Below are 22093 nucleotides of genomic sequence, written 5' to 3'. Positions count from 1 at the left end.
GCTAGGTGCTTGGGGAAGGGAAAATGGGGAGTGACAGCTTTATGATGGGATTTTCTTTTGGAGTGATAACCATTTTTTGGAATTAGATAAAGGTGGTGGCTGCAGAACACTCTGAAGGCACTGGATGTCACTGAGTTGTCATGTTAAAAGGATTAATTTTATGTTATGTGAAGTTCCTCTCAACAAAAAGAGAAGGCTGTTCTTTAATCTCAAGGAAATGTATGTGGCCCAAATCAGCGGAAGTTTTGGACACCATGAAGTAGAGTTTAAATATTGGGAAGTCAAGAGGCTCCTCAGCATATCCTATACTGTCTGCTTAGGGAGAGACTTTTCTTACACTCACAGATGCTGTAATTTCTGTCTGTCTAAAAGAGGAATTTTCTTTGTGACACCCTCCCTCCTCTTTCCATTGCAGCTTGCGGTCAGGACTGGGTCACAGGCCATCCCCAAACCAACCCCTGGCAAAGAGCAGGGTTGTTCTAACACACTGACAACCAACGGTGGTGAATCCCTACAGCCAGAGGTCCCTGTCTGAGCCCATTAGGGCTCCTGTAACAGTACCGCACACTGGGTTGCTTATAAATACCAAGTTTATTTCCCACAGTTCCAGAAGTCGGAAGTCTGAGACCAGGGTGCCTGCATGGCTGGGCTCTGGCAAGAGCCCTCTTCCAGGCTGCAGACTGCCAACTTCTCTTTGTACCCTCCATGGTGGAAAGAGTCGCTTCTGTAAGGACATGGATCCCATCATGTGGGGTCCACCTCGTGACCTAATCACCTCCCAAAGACCCCACCTCATAATACCATCATATTGGGGATTAGAATTTCAACATGTAGATTTTGGGGGACATAAACATCCACTGCATTATCCCCACATACTGACCAAATCAGCATTGTGTTACCAGAAATGTTCCCAAAACATGGAATGGCCACCGGGATGGCCACCAGCTGGATCTGCCACCAGAAGCCTTCAGGCTGGCCTCTGGGCTGCACTTCCTCCTCACCTAACCCAGGTCTTGTGCTGCTCATGGAGCTGCCAGTTTCTTACACTCAGATGCTGTAAGTCATGCTCAGAAGTCTCTAGTACCTCTGCAAGGGATAGAGGATGGAGCTTAGGTTCCCCACCCACTTAGCGTTCAGAGCCATCCAAGTCTCCGTTCCCTCCACCCGTCAGCCTCCTCATCTGCATCCAGAAGGAGTGACAGGCTGCCACCCCCTGCTCCAGGCATGCCGTTGCACATTCCGAATGCTTCCATCTGCCAGGGGTGACTTCTTCCTTGCCGGCCTTTTAAAATTCTGCTGCGCTCTTTGGCCCAGCTCAGATGTTTTCTCCTGAGAATCATATTTCCCATGATCTGTCTTGTGTTCACGTTCATGGTGCCTGTCTGTCCTTTACATGCTCACAAGTCTCCTTGAGGGCAGAGACCATCGTATCCATCTCTGCAGCCTCGGCTCCAAGTTCCATGCCTGCAGTAGAGTATCCGCCCAGTAAACACATGCTGGGTAGAATGCGATGAATGGCAAGGAATAGAGAAGAGGTGAAAAATAGCTGCCTTTCTTTTATCTTTGGCTGCAAGAGGTATTTGCATAAAATCTCCATAGGCCTTGGAACACAGAGGAAAAATAGACTCTGCAAGTTAGACACGTAGTCTCCCAACAGTCAAGAAGACTGAAGTGCATTTTGCAGTGTCCGCCCTTGTTAAATGCTTATGAGTGTTTGCTTAAGCAGAATGAAAATGTGAGGCATGCCTGCTTAAATCATCCCTTCCCAGAATGAAAATGGGAAGAGTGAAGACCAAAACACTCCTATGGGTACCGTCACGGGTAGCCTCATGGATATGATTAAGAGATGATTTAACATTCAGAAGAAAAACATGAAAATCAGCCTTCCCTGAGCTGTAGTCTGACCCCAGGAAGAGCATATATCTTCAGGAAAGATTGATTTGCATTAAAGATCTATCTGGTAATACATTGTTGAAAGAGGTTAATTTTATAAGTGGAAACTTATGATTGCTTCTCAATTCTTCTCCCTTTTTTTCTTCTCCACCTGTGTCACCCCAGAGAGAGCTCTGTGTATGCTGAAAGTTATATTCATACGGCCCACCTACTGACATCTCTATTAAACTGAGCTCTTAAAAACAGAAACCAGGCTGTACAGTGTAATATAAGGGGTGGAAATTAAGAAAAGTGCCTGGGATGCATATCAGTTCACTCCATTTCCCCCAGCCAGGGGAGATGGCTTTGGAAGAAAAGATGACCACAGTAAGCTTGTAGTATTTTCTGGTTATGTGCTCCGCTGAAACATGCTCTGAACCCTTTTATGAAAGAAGCATCTTCCCTGAAGAAGTGGTGCCTTAGACCAGGGTTTCTCATCCTCACCTCTGTTGTCATTTTCAACTAGGTAATTGTTGTGGGGGGTGTCCTGTGCCTTGTACCATGCTTATCAGCATCCCTGACCTCTTCAGCACCTGCTTCTCACCTGTCTTGACTATCAAAAATGTCTTTAGACAGTGCCAGATGCTCTGGGGTAGGGGACAAGATTAACCCACTCAGAAACCACTGTGCTGGGGGCTTACCATGTAGGTAAGTAGGAGGTGGTCCGGTAAGGAGAAGAGGTAGCAGGTGGAAAGGCAGGGAGGTGGGAAGGACGCGGCGGCCTTCATTCAGGTGGTGGTCCTGTGTGGAAGGTGGGGCTTGTGTGGGCTGGGAACATGAGGTTGGCAGGAGTCAGGTCATCGAGGCCTCTAATCCCATGCTGAGGAAAGCACATTGGATTTGAAGTCAGAAGACTTAGAGTTAACTCCAGTGCCCCTCTTCCCAGCTCTGTGACCTGCCACTTAACCATTTGATTCTTGATGCCCTCATCTGTAAAGTAAAGGTGCACCGGTTGCTTGTAAAGACTGAGTAAATGAAGACCGTGTAGAAGTGTCCATCTGTACCTGGCATCCCAGCTGCCCAGTAAATGTTGTCTTTGCTGAGAGCTCTCACGTCCAGTTAAACTGGTTCTGCCGCCAGTCCAGGCTGCGATTTCTCCTGTACTCATGCAAAACCTCATGCCTGTAGCCAAACTTACTTCCCTAAACAGGGATGTGAAGGCTTAGAAGATACTGGCACCTGTGCTATTCAGCACTGTGGCTCTTGAGCACTGGACACATGGCTCATTCAAATTGAGAGGCACTGTTAATACAAGGGGCACTCTGCATTTCAGAGACTTACTGTGAGAGAAAGGGTGTAAAATATCTCAATATTTTATATTGATTACATGTTAAAATGCTAATATTTAGGCATACTAGGTTAAATAAAATATATTTCTAGAGTTAACTTCCTCCTTTCCACCTTTTTAAAGGCAACTACAGAAAAACAGGATGAGTTTTTTAAGAGTAGCTACTGTCTTGTCCAAGGAAGGATGTTGGTTCTTCAGAAGAGAATCATTTCCTGGTACTGAATTTTGAGAGAGAATTTGTTTCATGGGGCAGTTCTGTTTTAAAGAATGGAAGTGGTCCCTTTATAAACAGCAGTAACATATTAAATGGTATATTCAGCACAGGTTATTGTTTCCCCTGATAGAGGTGACAGTGTTCTTCCGTTTTCCCTGGGACTCCTTTTACCAGTAGGCATGCCCGTCCAAGGCAGGACTGGGCACAGTTGTGTTTGTTAGCTCCCCCTTCCCCTTTGTTAGGGACTGAATGTTTGTGTCTTCCTAAGATCCTATGTTGGCTCCGAAACCCCAGTGTGATCATATTAGGAGGTGGGGCCCTGGGGAGGTATTTGGGTCATGAGGATGGAACCCACATGAATGGGATTAGTGCCCTTATAAAAGAGGCCCCGAAGGCTCCCTCCCCTTTCCTGCTCTCTGAGGTCGCTGGAAGAAGATGGCTATCTGCGTAGGAGGAAGTGGGCCCTCACTGGACACTGAATCTTGATTTTCTCCCAGCCTCCAGAACTGGGAGAAATAAACATGTGTTGTTAAAGCTCCTCCCTACCTGCCACCCCACCAAGTCTATGGCATTTTTTGTTCTAGCAGCCTCCAGGGACCAAGACACCTTTCTTCCTACTTTGTGGATGTCACAGCAAGGAGGCAGTTGTGCGTGTGCTATCCGTAGAATCTGATTGGTCAAGCAGCTACAATTCAGCTAATTCACTTCGATGTTATTAATTCTGATATAGCATCTCACATTGTTGTGTAATCATATTTTGGATTTCATTTGATCCCTGTGGATCCTTGCAACAACCTCAGTGCTTGATACTGCCATGGGCTTTCATGAAAGAAGATGGGAGGTCCCCGGACACCGAATGACTTCAGGATCCTGTAGCCAAGGTGCAGAGCGGATACTTGAACCCAGCTCCTGACTCCCAGTCCTCTGCAGATGCTGCAGGCGCAGGTGTAATGAACACTGTGCCTTGACGCTTGCTGAAGGTAACGGAGACAAGACAGGCCAAGCTCTCTCGGGCTGCAGGCAGCATGTCCTAGCTGCAGAGTTGTGTGAAATGGGTGGTTGAAGACTGGATCGGAGACCCTAGTGAGCCCTGTGCTTTTGATCTGGGACATCATAGTGGTTCTGAGGGCAGAAGGGCATGTTCCCCTGCAGTGAGAGACGTAACTTCACCGCGAGATCAAGATGAACCAAGTTGGTGAGAATGGGCCCTCAGAGCCCTTAAAACACACTGAACTCCAGGGTTTCAATGTTTGTTCCAAAGCGTATTGCATGTGGCTTTTGCTCTTGTAGTTCACATGATCAATTTTTAAAACAGTGCCTCTGAGGCCAAATGCCATTCTCTAAATGAAAAGAGAAGTCAGGGGGCTAGTTTGACAAGCTGAACCTGATATGCAGAAAGAGAGGGAGGGAGGCCGTGACGGTGGGGTGGGCTCCGGGAGGGATGCTGCAGACCAGTGGCAGAGGCCCAGCACCTCTTGTGTGTTCTTCCTTGTGGAACAGAGAAAGAAAGTCACCAAAATGAATTCTGCAACTGCCCCCCAATGTGCAAACGATGTCTGTGGTGTTCACCTTTGCCATGGGGACTTACTGGACACGCTGTACGGATTTTGTCTCTCATACTGCAGATGTTCTTTGGTCAGAGAGCTGGTTGGCTGGCTTTTGTTTAAACAGGCTTTACTGAAACAGTGCTGGAGTGAGTGGGACGTAGCCATGGCTGGCTCTCCGGCACATTCACTCACTTGTTCCTGAGTGAGCCCCTCCTGTGTTCCTGGGTGCACATTGACTATAAAGCAGCCATGGCTTTTGCCTAAGTGGAGATGAAAATCTAGTGGGTGAGGCAACCATTAAAGAAGTAATCAATCAAATACTTGTATCATTCCAAAATTTGATGAGTTTGGTGAAGGAAACAGAGCACAGTGATAAAGTGAAGCAGGTTGGAGGAGTCGGGGAGGATATTTAGGCATTGGACTGCCTAGAAGGGCCTCTCTGAGTTGACCACATTCAAGATCTAGACATGAAGAGTGAGAAGGCCTCAGTTAAGCCAAGAGCTGAGCAGGAAGCGTTTCAGGCAGAGGGAGCACACGTGCTAAGGCCCTGAGGCATATTCCAGAAGAGTCTGAAGTGGAGCAGAGTTAAATGGAGAGTGGCCTGAGATGAGGCCCAACAGACAGACAGAGGTCAAGCCACATGGATCCTTATAGACGTGACAAAATGTTTGGGATTATTTTAGGGGGTGGGAGGGCCTTGAATGATTTCCAGGGTGATCTGAGTTAGGAGGCTCGTGTAATAGGTACAGTGGTAGCTTGGATTCCTATAGTGGCAGTAAAACTGGGGAGAAGTAGACATTATTGGAAAGAATACATGTTTTATAGGTAAAAATGGCAGGATTTGAGGATGGCCAGCTTTGACAAGATGAGAGGGTGAGTGAGGAAGGGAGAATGCCTCCCGGGTGTCTGGCTTGAGCAGTGGAGTAGGTGATGGTGCCCTTTCAGGGCAGGGAAAAGATCTGGAGAGGAGTGGGCTTGGAGGGGGGAATCAGACTTGAGGTCTGACACCCACTAGTAGAGGAAGATCGTTGTGCATATGACTGGAGGTCACAGGAGAGGACAGAGCTGGAGATGCACACGAGGGACTCATCAGCCTGGGGACTGTCTCATGAGACGTCGGAATGGGTGTCTCACCTGGGAGAGGAAAAAAGGGGGTCACTCACTGAATCCTAGAACACCCCTGGAATTTACCATTCAGGAAAGAGGAGGTTTGAGGAGAAAAGGAATGTAGGCAATAAATACCCGAGAGAATAGGAAAGAGTTGCTAGGGAAAGGCAGTAGCACCTCTCAGCAGTGAACCACCCGTTTGAGGTCGGACATGACCGCAGGGAGCAGATCTGCTTGCCTGACAGTGCAGTCAATGCCCTACTCCGGCATGTGGCTTCCCAAGTGAAGCTGTGCAGGGCAAGGATGGTTGTGTTCACCTGCATCACTGGATTTTCCCCGGCTTGTTCAATTGGAAACAAGGAGGGCAATTAGAAAGAGAGGTGTGCCCACTTGCAGAGGGAGGTCATGGCATGAACCATGGCATCTATGCTGAGTAAGAGAAGACAGAAATAAAATCTGGACCTGGATGGTAGTGGTAAAGCCCGTGGATGGGGTCCATGATGACAGTGAACAGGGTGTGGTGGCGGCCTGGGAAGGCTAACGGGGCTGGGTGGGGCCGGAGTGGACACTGGAGGCTACAGAGGTGGTACTGCTGCTGAAGACACCAAGTTCTAGAATGTGAACCTGGGCCTGCACAGTGGCAAACGTTTCAAATCAGCCATTTTCATCATGGAACTGAGGTGGAGTGGTAGAAAATAATCTGTTGTGGGAACTAAAATCTTCAAAGAACGAGAGGAAGGACCAGTGACAAGGACAGAGAGAACACAGATGAGCCACGGAGGAACAGGGTCTTCAGAGGAGCGGCAGTGAGATGTACAGACAGTGGAAGCCAGGAGGATGAGACCCACTTCCGGGCCCTTAGGTACGTGCCCTGCGAGAGTAGGGGAAGGCTCTTCCTTGCAGAGGTCAGTGATCCAGGGGACAGCTGTACTTTCACAGAGAGCAGGGAGTGGAATAGGGCCAGAGGAAGCCGAGGGTGAAGAGGAATTTGCTGATCGCATGGTGGAAGTTCCACGGGATTCCATGTGGTTTGGGAGGAAGGAGTGGGTTGGAGCTTGTAGGACAGGCGTTTGTATGATAATAAATATCCAGGGTGGCTTCTGGCTGCCTGTGACCTGAGATACTCAGTCACGGATCCATTCAGTAAGTATTTCTTGATCACCTGCTATGTGCCAGATAATGTGCTAGCAGCACACAGCGATGGCCCTTGAGGCATTATGCTCTGTATGGGGAGGTACAGACTGGCCGTCAGTTGCGCACCCTGGAGCAAGGAACTGACTTTCTGTTTCTCCAGGAAACACTGGAATTTGAGCTCCAGCGTTTCCAACACCTAAATCAGTGTCCTTAACCTCTCTGGTCTCAGTTTTCCCTTTTGCAGGGTAGGTATGGTGATGGATGGTGTTGGTGCTGTTCAGTCATTATTCATATACAGGAGAAGTATTTTTGATAGGAGGTCAGGGTGGGTCATCAGAGCCACCTCCAGTGTACAAGATGCTTTTGTTTAATTAGAAAAAGGTGCTTCTAGAAGCCCTGCTTCCATCTGTCAAAAAACTTTGATAAACATGCAATCAGTGAAGTCCAGGATGTGCACGGTTCTCCCTGGTGCCCTGACCAGTCCCTTCAGGGGTAAGGGTGAGAGGACCAGCTTTGATTGTTAACCAGGTGTTTACTAAGTGGTTTAGTACAGGCCTCTCTATCAGTACTGTGCACTCGGATCACCTATGAGCTTATTAAATATGCACACACTGATTCATTGTGGCTGGGTTGGGGCCTGAGATTCTGCATTTCTCCCAAGCTCTCAGCTGGTTCAGGGACCACACTTTGGACCAAGAAGGCTAAATGTGTACTTTTGTCTTAGACACAGCACTAGAAGACCTGGGTTCTTTGCCCTTAAGGAGTTGTAGTTTAATGAAGAGAGATTGATGCACAGGAAATGACTAGAAGACAATTCAGTGATGAGAAGTGTGCTACTGGCCTTTAGAAAGGAGCAGAAGGGGCACCTCCAGGTCTGGGCTTGCTAGAGAGGCTCCCCAGAAGCAGTAAGGACTTGAAATTCCTCTGGAGGTCCAGCAGCAACATTGCAGGTTATTCGGGGTGTCATGTGAGGATGGCTTGGGTAAAGGCATGAGATGGGGATATAATCCTAGCAATAATACAAATAATAATAACAAAGCCAGCACCTGTTGAGGCTCTGTTGGCTGTAGGACCTGTATTATAAGCTCTTTGCTCCCTTAGGTTCTGGGACAGCACCTTGCAAGAATGGCTTAGTGGAGACTGGGCAACAATGTGCAAGTGGCAGGGTTCAGCCAGTCTTCTAGTTGGAATGTTACATGTTCTAACTCTTGTATGTCTGTAGGGTCAGCTTGGGATCCTGAGTGGTGCTGAAGGGCTCTCTGGCTGTTGGGTTCCTTGGACATTTTCTGGGGGGAAGGTTCCTTAGTAAAATTATTCTCTCTTCATGTGCAATGTTTCGAGACAATCCACACATCTTGAACACCCATGAAAAATAATTTCTTATGTCCATGATGCTGATTAAAAGCCAGCCTTGGGGGTTGATCAGAGATGGCTGGAGCATGCGTTTAGAATGTAGGATTCTGACTAGTCTTTTGAATGATAACCAGCCACCCCTAGAGGGCATATTGCCAATTAGAATCCTACAGACGTTACCTCACTGCACCCAGCATCTAAAGCAAAGTAAAATATACATACGATCCTATCTGTGCTGAGATATTTTGAATTGCAAGCAGCATCACAATATAGGGCGATTCAAGCTTTTAAATATTTTCAAATTATAAAAGCAATGTGTACTCCTGGTAAAAAAAATTTAGGAAAAAGATACATTTGTATATATTGAAAGTACCCATATCCTATACTCAGTGATAACTCTTATACTTTTTTTCTTATCTGTAGTCATGTCGGCATTTACACGTGCATATGCGATTTATTACATTGCACCAAAGGATACTTGTAGTCATGTTTCATGCTTAGTTTTAAATCTGCCTTTGTCGCTTAACAGATCACGGTAATTTTTCTGACTCATGCAATGTTCTTCATAAATGTGGATTTCATTGGTTAAGACAGATGGGAGAAGACAGATGGAGTAGATGCTTAGGAGGAGAAATTGACCAGCCTGGCCCAGGATTTGGATGCTGGATTTGAGGGAGAGGCGTTCGGGGATGAGTCCTAGACACCCACAGGTGGGGCAGTCTCCCTTTCACCAAGAGCAGGTGAGAGACTGGTTTTCCTAGTTAGGCAACAAAAGTTTGCACATATTAGGGGTGTAATTTCCAACCCACCTCCAGTTTCTTCTTCCCTTTCTTCATCTTGTGTTGTTGATTCCTATATTGGCTTCCTGGAGTAACTTCTGATGTAAATTGAGATTTTTCTTTAAAATGTGTTTTTAGTCCACAGAGGTGCCATTTAAAAGTCAAATCTATGAAGGACTATTTTTTATCTGCTGGGTTTAGTTTCAGATGCCAGTGTTATCATGAAATGCAAACACCCCTAGACTCTGTTTTAAAACTTTGTACAAATTGTGCCAGTTGAAATTAACTTCTGCAGATGGAGAGAGGGAAGGAAGGAAATAAGTGTTTTTAAATGTCTTAAAAATGTTATTTAAATATTAATGCCCATGAGTTCAGCTCCATATATATTCCTACTTTCCTCTAATGTCTAAATTCATCTACAGCTTTCCAATTACATATACATATATATATATATTTTGGAATGGGAGCAAATAGTGGTGATATATTTGACCTTGGGGAAGAAAATAATAAGATTCAATATGAAAGATTTAGGTTCGATCAGAATGAAAATGCTCTCTGGCAAAGGTTGTTAGAATCAATTACTCAGGGAGAGGAGAGCCTGAGGTCTCTGCTGTAGGTGTGTGTAACCTTTGGCCAGTTTTTCTTTCTAGGCCTTAGTTTTCTCATCCAAAAGAGGGAAATGTAAAACCAGTGTCTACCTCATAGGTTATTTGGGGAATTAAACAAGTAAAAAACAAAGAAGTGCTTGACACATAGTAAGTGCTAATTGCTGCTGCTTGTCTCCACTGTCAGTACCACAAATGAACTGCACAGAAAAGCGATTGACATGGTGTGGTGCCTCCTGAAGGAGAATTGAATCGGTAAGGCGCTTCACGTTTCAGTCACCCCATTTGTTGGGATGTATTTTCTACCAAATCCTAAGGGAGAACAAGGGGTGTGGGAAGAGGTACAAACCTCAGCAAAGCTGCTCTCTAGCTCTCAGGAAGAGGGGGTGCCCCTGCCATGGGTGCCGTCCATCTTTGCTAGCCACGTATTCGAGGACTCCCTCATTGACACCTCACAATGACCCTTGCAGAATAAAACAAATAATAAAAAGAAAACAAAACAAAAAGTAGGGGAACAAAAGAGAGTTTCCCAGGCAGTAGGGGACTCACCAAGTCACTGGTAGTGGAGTGTGACACCTGGACTTGAATCCAGTCTGTCTGACTGTGCAGCCCTGTGCCCCGAATGCTCCCTCTTCCTAAGAGATCCCAAGTCTCGGTGATTCTCACCCTTGGCGATGGCGCTTTGCATGTAGGGCTGGCTTCCTATGCTTCAGAGTGAAAAACTTCCCCAGGGGGACTTTTCTCATGTCAACATTCTTAGTTTAAAGGGAGTTTGCTTTTTCAGCTTTACTTTCTAGTCCACACCCTCCAGCCCTGTGGTCTTTTATCTGTTTCCAAAGAGGGTCATTTAGAAAATCGTGTCAGTGCGGTTGCAGAAGACGGCCTGGCGTTGACAGTTGAGATCGGCTCCATTAGGTGTTTATTGCCAGCATCTTGCTGAACACAAACTCCTGAAGCTTGAGAGGGTCGCCTCTGGTTGGAATATGATTCCATTTATTCATTCAGCGGGCAGTTATCAGGCACCGACGGGTGATGGGCAGCATGCTTAGTCTTAGGGAATGCGGGGTGAATCTGACAGGGTGCCTGGCTTCTGGAAACCCTGAGGCTGGTAGGCAAGGGAGACAGTTCAACTAGACCATCATCCCATGGGGTTTAAGGTTTCATTAGAGGCGAGGACACACTGTGGGAACACCCATGGCGATACCCAACCAGCTATTTAATGGACATCCAGTCGTCGGGAATCTGGAGCTGTTAGCTGTCTGCTCTGCAGTGGGAGGCCCTGCTCTTCTTGGGAGGCTCCACATGGGTTTCTCCTCCAACTGAGCCAGTGTGGCACCTCTTAGGAGGTGAGTGGAGGTGAGATTGCATGGTCTGTTGGGATTTTCATTCCTTCCCAAGTCACTTGACTTCCTGGTTTAGTACTCAGGTGAGCGATCATGAACCCTCTCCTCCTTCTGTTTTGACCCTTCCCCACTTCTTTTACTGCATCTCAGCCAGTTTCTGTGTGGCTCTGTCTCTCTGCACGCTGGCCGTAGGTCATCTCTATTCTCTGCATTCTGGGATGTTTTGACGTTTCTGTGCTTTGCTGGACACCTTCCAAATGAAGGTACAAGCTCTTGAGACAGTGCTGGGTGAGCTTCTAGGCCTGGGGCAGTGGCTGAGAGGTAGTCTCCTGCCCAGGCGGTTGTGGCCTGTCCACTCCCTCCCTTTGCGTGTGGTCAGTCCATGCACCTGCGGCTGTCCTCACTGCCTGGATCACGGGAACAGTTCTGCCTCCCTGAGCACATACATATCGGTCAGCAACTTCACGTATTCTTCCACAAAGGTCCTTGCAAGTCCCAGTCATCATTTTTGGAGTTCCCATGGATGTTTGATGTTGGGCCCTCCTAACCATTATTCTCGTTGTTTAGTGCTTGGGACATACAAGGTGCTAACTATGCGCTCCTTTAATAAGTGTGTTAGTTCGGGCTAACAGGTGCACACGTTGGAGGGAGAGAAGGAGAGAGATGGTTTTTTATCATTCTTTGTTTTTTTAAAGAGCAGTCTTGGTTTTGATAGACTGCAAGACTGCGGCAGCATCTCTTGGGAGACAAGGTTAGCAGGAGATCGGCCATGAGTCACATGTTTCAGCATCTACAGGGTATTTCTCTTCTGCAATTTGCATCCTCTACGGTGCTAAGAACTCAGCCCTTCCTCTTTGCTCTTCCTTTCAGAAAGTATTATGAGGGAGGCTGAGGACTCCATGCTCCTGGCAGAAAAACGGCGCTGGGATTAGGGATTGCCACTTCGGAGAGGATGCTGGGAATCTGCAGAGGGAGACGGAAATTCCTGGCTGCCTCACTGACGCTTCTCTGCATTCCAGCCATCACCTGGCTTTACCTGTTTGCTGGGAGCTTTGAAGGTAAGAAGGCAGATTTCCTAGCGTGAGAGGGAAGGAGGGAAGAAAGAGATCAGTCCAAGGAGGACCCTCGAAGTCGCTCAATCCCACCTTGTCATTATTTTGGACAATAGAATATTGGTGTCCGGTCACAGGAAGAGACTTGCCTAGGCTTACCCAGGTAGCTGGAGGGAGTCAGTAATGTGAGGAGCAGAAAGATAAAAACAAGAGCAAAATAACTTTCACCTGGATGCAGTGGCATGGGGGGGCACTGCCACACAAATGTCAAATGCCAGCTACGTGAATAAGTCACTGCGTCCGTGATGAGGAATCAGTTGAGACCTGGAGGGATTACTTAGCTATTCATGGAGCCAGGAGTTCCCTTCATTCTTCCACCTATTCATTCCTTTATTCATCCAGTCAGCATTTCGTTGTTATTGTTGCTGCTTCTGTTAACATCTATGCTAAGCCAGGTGCTGGGAACACAGGGATAACAGATCTGGACCTTCTCAGTATAGCCGAGGAGACAGACAGATTACACACGACGGCTGCACATGGTGGTGTGTGTTCTGAGGAGGCAAGTCCCGGTGCTGTGGGAGGCTTGGAGTTACCTGACTGGGCTCAGAGTGAAAGATGATCAGTCACAGCGATGGGCCCAGGACAGGAATGCAAACAAGGAACCGCCCTCCCCAAACAAATAAAGCAAACGCCAATCCCTGCCATTTCCAGAAATCAGGAGAAAAGATGAGACCCTTCATTCTTCCAGCCAGCAATTTCAAATGCAGTGTGATGTTCTGTGTATCAAAGATGGTTTTCTAGGCTTCAGAGAGGAAGGAATGACAGCGTTGAGAGCACACTCTCATATACCCCCATACATGAGTTAAAAAAAATTATCTCAAATGAAAATCTGTTTCAAGGAAGTCGCTACTGTGTTTTGAAACATTTCCTTTGCGCATAATTTTATCGACAGCTTAAGGCTACCTTTTAATTAGGAGTTCCACTTCACTTTCTGAGATTTGCCAAGTTAGCTAGACTGAATATAAACGAGGTGGCACTGTGTACCTGAATAGCGGGGAAGGGGCCAGTGTCACACACTTGTCACTTCCCTGCCCCGTGCATCCCTAGAGGGGAGGGGCTTTCATCTAAGCAGCTAGACGGGTGAATTATTCCATGGCTGTAGAGGGCTAATTTTTGGCAAAGGGATCCTAGAGAACAAAGTGAGCTGGAGTTGATCCTAGAAGGGATACAAGGAAACATTCTCTGAGGGATGAGCCCTTATAAAAGAAGTCCCGAGGGCACCTGGTGCTAGTACAGGTCTAACACATTAAACATTGACTCTGATGGTATAACCAGATAGTAATAATAATCTTACTATAACAATAAAAACAGTAATGATAATGGCAATATACACTACTGTATTTTGAGCACTTCAGTGTGACAGGCATTGTTGTAAAGACTTTACATGTATTAACTCTTTCTCCATAATAATCCTTTGCAGATGAGGACAGGGAGACAGGTAGCTTCAGTGATCTGTCCATGGCCCCACAGCGGTCAAGGTGGGGCCTGGATGACTGGACTCCAGAACTGAGTTCTTAACTATAGTGCTGTGATTGGGGTTCATTGAGGTAGTAGACTTTGGCAAGGGGTTTGATAAGATGTCACTTGGCCTTTCTGGGTGTGAGGGAAGTTGTGGAATTTTGCTTTGTGCTCATTGACAGAAAGCAGCTGGTTTTGGTAAAAAGGAACTTTGGGGGTTAACGAAACAAGTAAGTTAAGCTGTCAGATGGGCTTCAGGCAGGGCTGCATCCAGGGGCTCAAATGCTATTTTTGTAGCTCAGTCTCTGTACTTCCCTTTGCTCTACTTTGCTCTGCTGTGGTTTCTTTACTTCTTTTTCTCCCATAGGAAGCTTTACCTTACAGTTTGTCCTCGCCAGTCCCTGTAAAAAGGGGAGTTTTTCCTCCCCAGTTCCCAGTATTTCCTCTGATTGGATTGCCTCTGGTCACTCGAGGTCTGGAGACCAAGGGCGGCTCTGAGCCCTGTGCCCATTTCTGGTCATAAGGTAGAGAAGAGTTCTCTGAAACACATGGAGTGAGAGTGGGGGTAAATGGTACCATTTCCCAAAGAGGAGAGACTGAAGTTGACCTGTGTTATGGAGAATTCATAACTGGCTGTGCTTAATGGTGGGTTAATGTCAACTGGAAGGTGCTTTCCAGAATCCTGTTACCTGGCCCAGCCCTGGCCAACTGAGTCAATGTGCTCTTTGGCTTTGAATGGTTCTCTTAGGCTGGGAACTGGGAGGATTGAGAAAACACTACTCTGAGGTGACCTGCACAGACTGAAGGTGGTGATGCTTGACAATCACATCGACCCTTGGGACCAAGTCACAGGCTGCATTAAATAGGGGCTGGGTGATGTGGGCATATTAACAGGAGTATTCTAGCTCGAATGATAAAGGGGGCAGATATCTTTTTACTGGGTATCAATTAGTCCACAGCAGGGCCGCTGCCTTTACTTCTGGACGTTACAGTTTGAGAACAATCTAGACAAGTCAGCACATTTAGGAAAATCTAGGTGAATGACAGTGCCAATTAAAACCTTGTTACATAGGAAATAGTGGAAAGAATTGAGGCCATTTCCCTGGAGAGGCAGAGGCTCCAGGTTTACACGATCTGCTTCAGTAAACAGGCAAAGGGCTGTCTCCTGAAGGAGACTGAGATTACTCTGATGGCCACTGCATCTTTGGAGGGATGTGGCAGGGAGCCAGGTACCAAGCTCATCACCATAAGGATCACTCTGTCCAGGACTGGAATGAGCTGCCCCCAGAGGCAGTGAAATACTTGCCATTAGAGGTGTGCAAATCGTGCAGTGTGGTGGGGGAAGTCAGGCCTCAGGAGCAATTGAACAAGATGATCTGGCTGACCTGTCCTCACCCAGAGATCCTGAGACTGTAGAAAAGGCTAAGGATTTATCAGGAGACAAACACTACCTCCTTGCAGCTCCTGCCACTTGCTGCAGACATTACAAGCACTTCCACAAGGGCCTTGGACACATTTTTTCTTTGTAGTTAAATGTAACAACCTTGCAATCCATTTATTGACCCCCCTCGAGTTTTCTGTTTCAAGGCCGGTGGAGCCATAAATAAGACACAGAGTTGCTGCCTGCATTCCTGGAAGTGCTGTTCATACTTTGTGTGGGTTTATTTATCTTTCAATTGTTTAATTTCACATTTTCCTGAATGCAGAGCCTAGAACTCTCTCTCAAAAGCATGCTCTTAACGTAAGGTTCTGGAGTTAAATTACACATAGCACAGTATACTGAGAGAGCGCTGGGTGGCAATGGGGGGGGGGGTCTCAGGTCTAAAGTCAGCTCAGCCAGAGTAGCTGGGGGATTTGGGACCATCACTCCTCGTTCTAGACCTTCAGCTCCTCCTTTGTGAAGTAACATTGTAAAAATTAGGCTCACCTATTGGGGTTCTAAGCATCTAGTGTGAATGAACTGGAAATGACCAAGTTCATCTCCAATTAGTGGAAATATGATGGGAAGAGAGAATAAGAGGTTTATTGTGATTGGCTCCTGTGTGTGGATCTGGGATCAATGCATCAGTACTGCAGGGCAGCGGACGTTTTTCCCAGCGTGAGAAGAATGCCTGTTCTGCAGTTAGATCTGCTAGGAACTGGAGCCCCCTCCTGGGGGAGTCATGAGGGCCCCATTCCCCGAGCTGTTTGTCAAAGGCCACGAGACCGTGGATAAGGGTGCTAATCAGGGCATGTGTCTGCTGAACTTTAATGCCCAAGTTCCTCTCCTCCTGGCTTCGTTTCTTCCCCGATCCACCCTTCTCCAGTCTCAGCTTTCCCAGATGCCATCCTTCCGGCTCTGAGCTTTGGCGTTTTCATTCCATCCATGGCTTGGTTGCCACCTCCCATTGACTCTGATCCTGGCCTCTTAGAGCTGCATCTTGTCCACACCCCCCACCCCACTCCCACCCCCGCTGGCCTGGCCAGCCCTTCCTGCTCATCCTTTGTGACCAGGACGGATGCACAGCCTGTGCCCTTGCACGTCTCCATCTGCTGGAGCTACACTGGGTCACGGCGCCTCTGCCCCATCACCCACCAGCCGTCTGGTCTCAGCCATGCTGACTTCCTTCAGAGGCTGGTCTTCTCACATGCCACTCCTTCTCCCTGGGATGCCATTGCCCGTTCGTCCTTCCCTCCCTTCTTTGCTGGGCTGGCTTAGGTCCCCCAGCCCGAGCTCACCCTTTGGGAGGCTGACTTCCCCTGCTACCTGCCCCCAGCTCCTTGTACTTCCCCCTTCTTCACACTCACGACACTGTTGTTTTCGCTTTTATAACTGCCTGCCTTAAACACAGATCACAAGCACTAGGAAGGAAGGGAGTGGCTCTCTTCGCTTCATCCTTCCATCTCGGGCACCTACTACCTTGCCAGGAGAACTGTTTGTTGAATGAATGAATGAGCGAAGAAATGTGCTCTCTGGCTCTGAGTGCTGACAGCTGTCCCCATGGCCTCCTGGATTAGCTTCTGACTCCTCAGCATGGCTCTGGGGTCTAAGGCTTCTCCCCTTAGCTTACAATTTCTGTCCCCACTCAGGTGAGTGCCTCATTGAACACCCTGAGAAAACTTCTGTTCCTGCTTCTTGATTTTTGCTTTGTTCCTTCTGCACACTCTGCAGTTTTCTTCCTCCATGACCCTTCTTCCTCCCAGCCAGCACCTTCAATGCCCATATTCGGTGTCATTCTCCATGTCCGGTCCCATGTGGGAACTCCTGTGACAGCACTATTTGCTTGCTTAGGTGTCTTTCTAACCACTTGCCTGTGAGTTCCTTGACACAAGGGACTGTTGTATTCATCTTTACATACCCAGAGTTTGAGCATCGCTCTTCATGGGTCCTTCGTAAATGCTGACTGGAAAGGATGCTGGATATTGAGGGAGGCTGGAGTCTCGGTAGGTCTGTGCTCCTCCCGGTACTCTGAGCAGCTGTGATTTTGAGACCTCAGGATATGGCTGCAGAAGCCTCAGCTGCCTTCTGATTGTGATGTTAATTTTGGGACTTCAGTAATTCTGCTTAAGCACGCTTCCATTTGAATTTAGACCGTGCCTGTGATTTTCCATCAGAATCACCTCTTCTTGTGCGCATTGGAGGTTTGTGGGCTTGGTTCTTTTTTTTCCCATCAAGGAGATGCTGTTCAGCTGTCATTGAAGTATCGGCGTGTGGTGAAAGCGTGCATTTCAGCCATTCAGAAAATTGTTCACACATGCTGCCCTGTGATAATTTATAACCAGCTCCGTGCAGCAGCTCCGTGCAGCAGCTCCCCGTTGCCGGGGAGGCAGGCCAGAGGGGGCGCGGGTGTGATGGAGAAGCAGATGTCTTCAGAGGATGCAGAGTCCTGAATGTTTAAAACTGGTTCTCGAACAGGCAAAGCACAGGATATTAATTTATGAACTGATTTCAGCCCGCACCCACGTTTTGTCATTCTTGAGGCCTCAGTTCACTGTTCGTACTGTTCTTATCAATGCAAATGCCTCCTGAAATGAACGGTTTAAGAGTTGTCACCGTAAATTTCAACATAAGAAATGGGGTCCTGACATTTGGTCGTTTTGAAGAGTCAAGGTGAGAAACCACAGAGCCACAGAGCTGTAAGTTGAAGCATTTCCTTTGCTTTATTGTCATGGGGGAACACGGCGCCCATGAGCAGTAGGGGAATGGGGCCATTTATCCAAGTAGACTTTGTTCAAACACAACTGGCTTCCCAGCCTTGTATCCACTCCCCCACCCTGCCCTCAGCCCAGAGACCATGCTGGCAGGTTTGTGAATTCAGGCTGTGCAAGGTGCTAGTGAATAATTTGCTGAAGATTTCAGTGTCCCCTGCAGCTAGGCTGCATGGCAACTTTGATGGCAGCCGAGCCATTTTGCCTTCCTGCCAATGCCCCAAATGTATCACTTAATGAAGGTATTATGGGATATAAGAACACTGGATGCTGAATGCAAAGTGAAATGAAAGGTGTAATATAGAAGTTTTCTTGTCTTTTTAAAAAAAATCAGAAACAAAGGGCTTTTCTAGCTGGTGCTTAACAGCTGTTAGTGCTGAGCTGAAGCAGAAGCCTGTGAGGGATGAGAATGTGGGAGTGAGTGACTGTGTGTGGTGCCCAAGCCGCAGGGCACAGTGGGGCTGCATTTCTGTGGCTCTCCCCTTGGACCAAGAAGCGTCCCTTCAGGTCCTGGAATCTGAGAGGGCAGGTGAAAAGCTGTCATAATTTTATTTGGTTGTGAGATGGCTGCAAAGGTGACCTTTACTTTTCTTTATATCCAGCTTTCAAACTTAAAATAATGTGCGTGGTCCTGCTGGGGTAGAGAAAATGACTGATGAATCATTTGGCTGCATCTCCTGGAAGAGCTCATGGCAGGAGCCTTGGACCAGGTATTAGGAAACCTGGCTTCTAGTAATCCCAGCAGCACTTGCGTTAGTTTCCCATGGCTGCTTAACAAATCACCACAAACTGTTCTAGAGGTCAGGGATTTAAAATTGGTCTCACTGGACTAAAGCCAAGATCTTGGCAGGGCTGGCTACTGGGGGCTTTTCTTTAGCTTCTAGAAACTGCCTGCTTTCCTTGGCTTATGTCTCCTTCTCCATCTCCAAGGTTAGACGTGTAGCAAATAGATCTCTGCTGCTTCTGTTGTTCCAGCACCTTCTCTGACTGTGACCCTCCTGCCTCCCTCTTACAAGGACCCTGCGAGTCCATGAGCCCACCTGGATAATCCAGAAGAATCATCCCATCTCAAAACCCTTAACTTAATCACACCCGCGAAGTCCTCTTTGCAATGTAAGGTCACATAGTCACAGGTTGTAGGAATTAGGATGTGGACACATTTGGAGGATGTTATTTGATCCCCCAAACTCCCGGCCACCCTTCTCCCGCATCCCCTCCATCCTGTTATTCTTTAGGGACAAAGCACAGGTGTGTTGTGCCATCCTTATGTGGGCATCTTACACTGCTGTAGGAGTTTTGGAGTCTTTAATTTTACTTTGATATGTAAATATCCAGCAGGACTCATGAAAAAGCCATTGTATTCGGGTGGTGGTGGAGGTTTTTTAGACCATAATACTTCCTCTATACTAAGTGTTCAGATCATAATCGATGATAAGTTTTCTGAAAAAGTCCTCGAACTTCTTCTCTTTGGGATTCTTGGTCTTAAAGTGATGTTAGTTATTTTTTGAGATACCAGTTTAGTAAAAGGAGGGGGGATGTCATTCAGAGACCCGATGGTTAAGTAGGTCTATTAATTTTAAGTAAAAGCTATTTGCATAGCTACTTTAGAATACTGTTCGGTTAACACCCAAACCAGGACAGCCCCTGTGGCCCAGCAGTTCTGTCCCTAGTTATATACCAGGGAGAAGTGTACACACATATGCACAAAGAATGTGTACAAGAATGTTCACATCAGCATTATTTGTAATAGTGTCAAACAGGAAACTGCAGAAATGTCCTCACAGTAAAATAAACACACAGTGTAGCTTCTTTATATGGGGATGTACTATAGAGCAGTGAAAATGAATACACTCCCAGACTGTACTGCCCAAAAGAAGGCAGATATACAAGAACACATACTAAATGATTCCAATTACATAAATACAAAGACAAGCACAAATGAATGTGGGATAGAGATGAGACCGGAACAGAGCCAGAGGCGGACTGGCGTGCTCGGAACCATTTTGTCTACTTTTTAACCCATGTGGTGATTATACAAATGTCATCACTTGGTGGCAATTCATCAAATTCTTCAGTTATGATTTGTTCACTGTTCTGTACGTGCTATTTTAAAAATCTGTGCAGATCTTGTTAAGTACCTGAATTTGAAGAGATTTTGTGAGCTTGCATTCTTTTTAATGAGAAGAATTTTATTAACCTTTGGGATTTCTGAATCTATGTCAGTGTTTAATTTTGAAATTCAAATGCTTTTTAAGCATGAAATTTGTCTTTTGGGATAGATGTTTAACACCTCTATTTAACCACACTTTCTTTTTTCCTTCCCGATATGCCTCACCATTTGGACACGTATTCCCCCTGTGAGTGTCTGATCACAGCACTGACTTCAAGGTCAGAAATTTGCTCGTAAAACCGTAATTGTGAAAGAATCTTCTTACCAATATGAAACAAGACCAGTATTCCTACCAGAATGGTGGTGACACAGCTCCAAATAATGCTAAAGCGATGTTATTTCTTAATATGGACACTAAACCACATTGGATTAATATTCCCATTGGCGTTAGTCAACAAACATGCATCTTCATAAAACCCTTGTGCCTGGAAAAGAAAGAAAACTTTTATTTGAGGAACAAAAAGGGCATGTCCTATTTAAAGTGAAATCATAATGGAAGTGTTAGCCATAGCTTCCATTTATCACTTGTTAAACAGAAATTGGCTGCAATTAAAGGGCATCTGGCCCATAGGTGGGTTGGATTTAGTCTGCCCACTGCTTTCACCATTTTTGAACTGATTAATAACAGTTAAAAATTCTGTGTTTGCCTGTAAAAGTCATGATTTCTGGCTTTCCTTAACACAGTGGCGAGGTCTAGAAACTAGATCGCCATTTCCTCCTGGCAGCCACTGGTGGGACCCAAACAGGAGCTGTCCCTTGCACAGTGCGTGAATGCTCCGGTTTGTCACAGCCCCTACCCTTTCATGTCGACCCCTGTGTCATTCGTGCACTGTTGGCTCTGCTCAGAGCTGGATGGAGAAGGAAGGGCTTCTGGTATTGGCTTCTGTCCCTTATTGTCCCCATCTGCCTCAGGGACACATGAGTTTGAGCTTTTAAGCTTACTCTCTGCTATGTGCCAGGCTGGGGGTTTTTACATACATTACCTCATTGGTTCTTCCAGATAACTTCACACTTGTCCCATTTTATAGATGAGGAGACAGGGCCTCAGGGATGTTGAACTCACTCAACCAGTGAGTAAGGGAGCCGCATGCAGACCCAGTCCTTGCCCCGCGCACCACTCTCTCCCAACAACTTACAGATAGAAACAACTGCTAGATGACATTTGAAAGTCCGTATGCTCAAATTTCAGACAAGGACAAGACAAACTCTGAGATAAGGGAAAAGTGGCCCCTTGGGTGAGAAAGCAAACTGTACCCTATGGCTAGCAGGATGATTGAAAGCCTATAGAAGCCGAAAATTCGATTAGTACCGTGATGCAATTTGCATTTTGGTTCTGCCAGACTCATACAATTAAGAGCGGGAATGGACATTAGGAATCATCTAGGCAGGCTTACCATCGAAATAAATAAAATCTTTCAATACTATACAGGACTTTTTCTAGGACAGGGGCTGATGGTGGGGAGAACATGTCCCTAAATGACAGGTGACACTATGGAAATCAGAGCGACAGTGGACAAGTTACATCACCGAAGGACAGTTTCTTCTCCATGACAAGGGGAACATGATATGTAAGCTCATTCATGTGTCATACAGGCTAAATAAAGTACCTGCTCTTCAGTGGCAGTTGTACAATACATGATCATTTCTTCCCCTTCCGAAAGTGTTGAAAGATCGTTCTGGAAGAGAGGCCGAAGATCACTCAGCTGGTATAAATAAGGCCCACTGAGGATACTGGTCTAGAAGCATGGGACTAATCTAAGCTCACAGCCTCAGTCAGTGCTGTCCTTGGAGCCACCACCCAGACGGTCTGTGTCACTACTTGATTTACTTATTACCGTTTCCTCATTATCATTTTTAGTAAAG

General features: G+C 46.6%; 1 protein-coding gene across 3 annotated transcripts in view; it reads left to right on the top strand.

Moving 5' to 3' along the window:
• The window catches only part of LARGE1 (LARGE xylosyl- and glucuronyltransferase 1), a 500680-nt gene that overhangs the window by 122346 nt on the left and 356241 nt on the right, over positions 1–22093 (top strand). For 2 of the 3 annotated variants that reach the window (XM_073213795.1, XM_073213796.1), the window contains exon 2: positions 12173–12360. The exons of the other annotated variant lie outside the window; for it this stretch is intronic. In XM_073213795.1, coding sequence (XP_073069896.1) covers positions 12255–12360 — 106 coding nt within the window. In that variant the 5' untranslated portion in view covers positions 12173–12254. The remainder of the gene's footprint in view (positions 1–12172; positions 12361–22093) is intronic. 3 annotated transcript variants of the gene reach the window in all.

The sequence above is a fragment of the Manis javanica genome, chromosome 10 (assembly GCF_040802235.1).
Source record: "Manis javanica isolate MJ-LG chromosome 10, MJ_LKY, whole genome shotgun sequence".
NCBI classification, from domain to species: Eukaryota; Metazoa; Chordata; class Mammalia; order Pholidota; family Manidae; genus Manis; species Manis javanica.
Note: the sequence above shows the minus strand (reverse complement) of the source record. Positions and strands in the feature narration are given on the sequence as shown.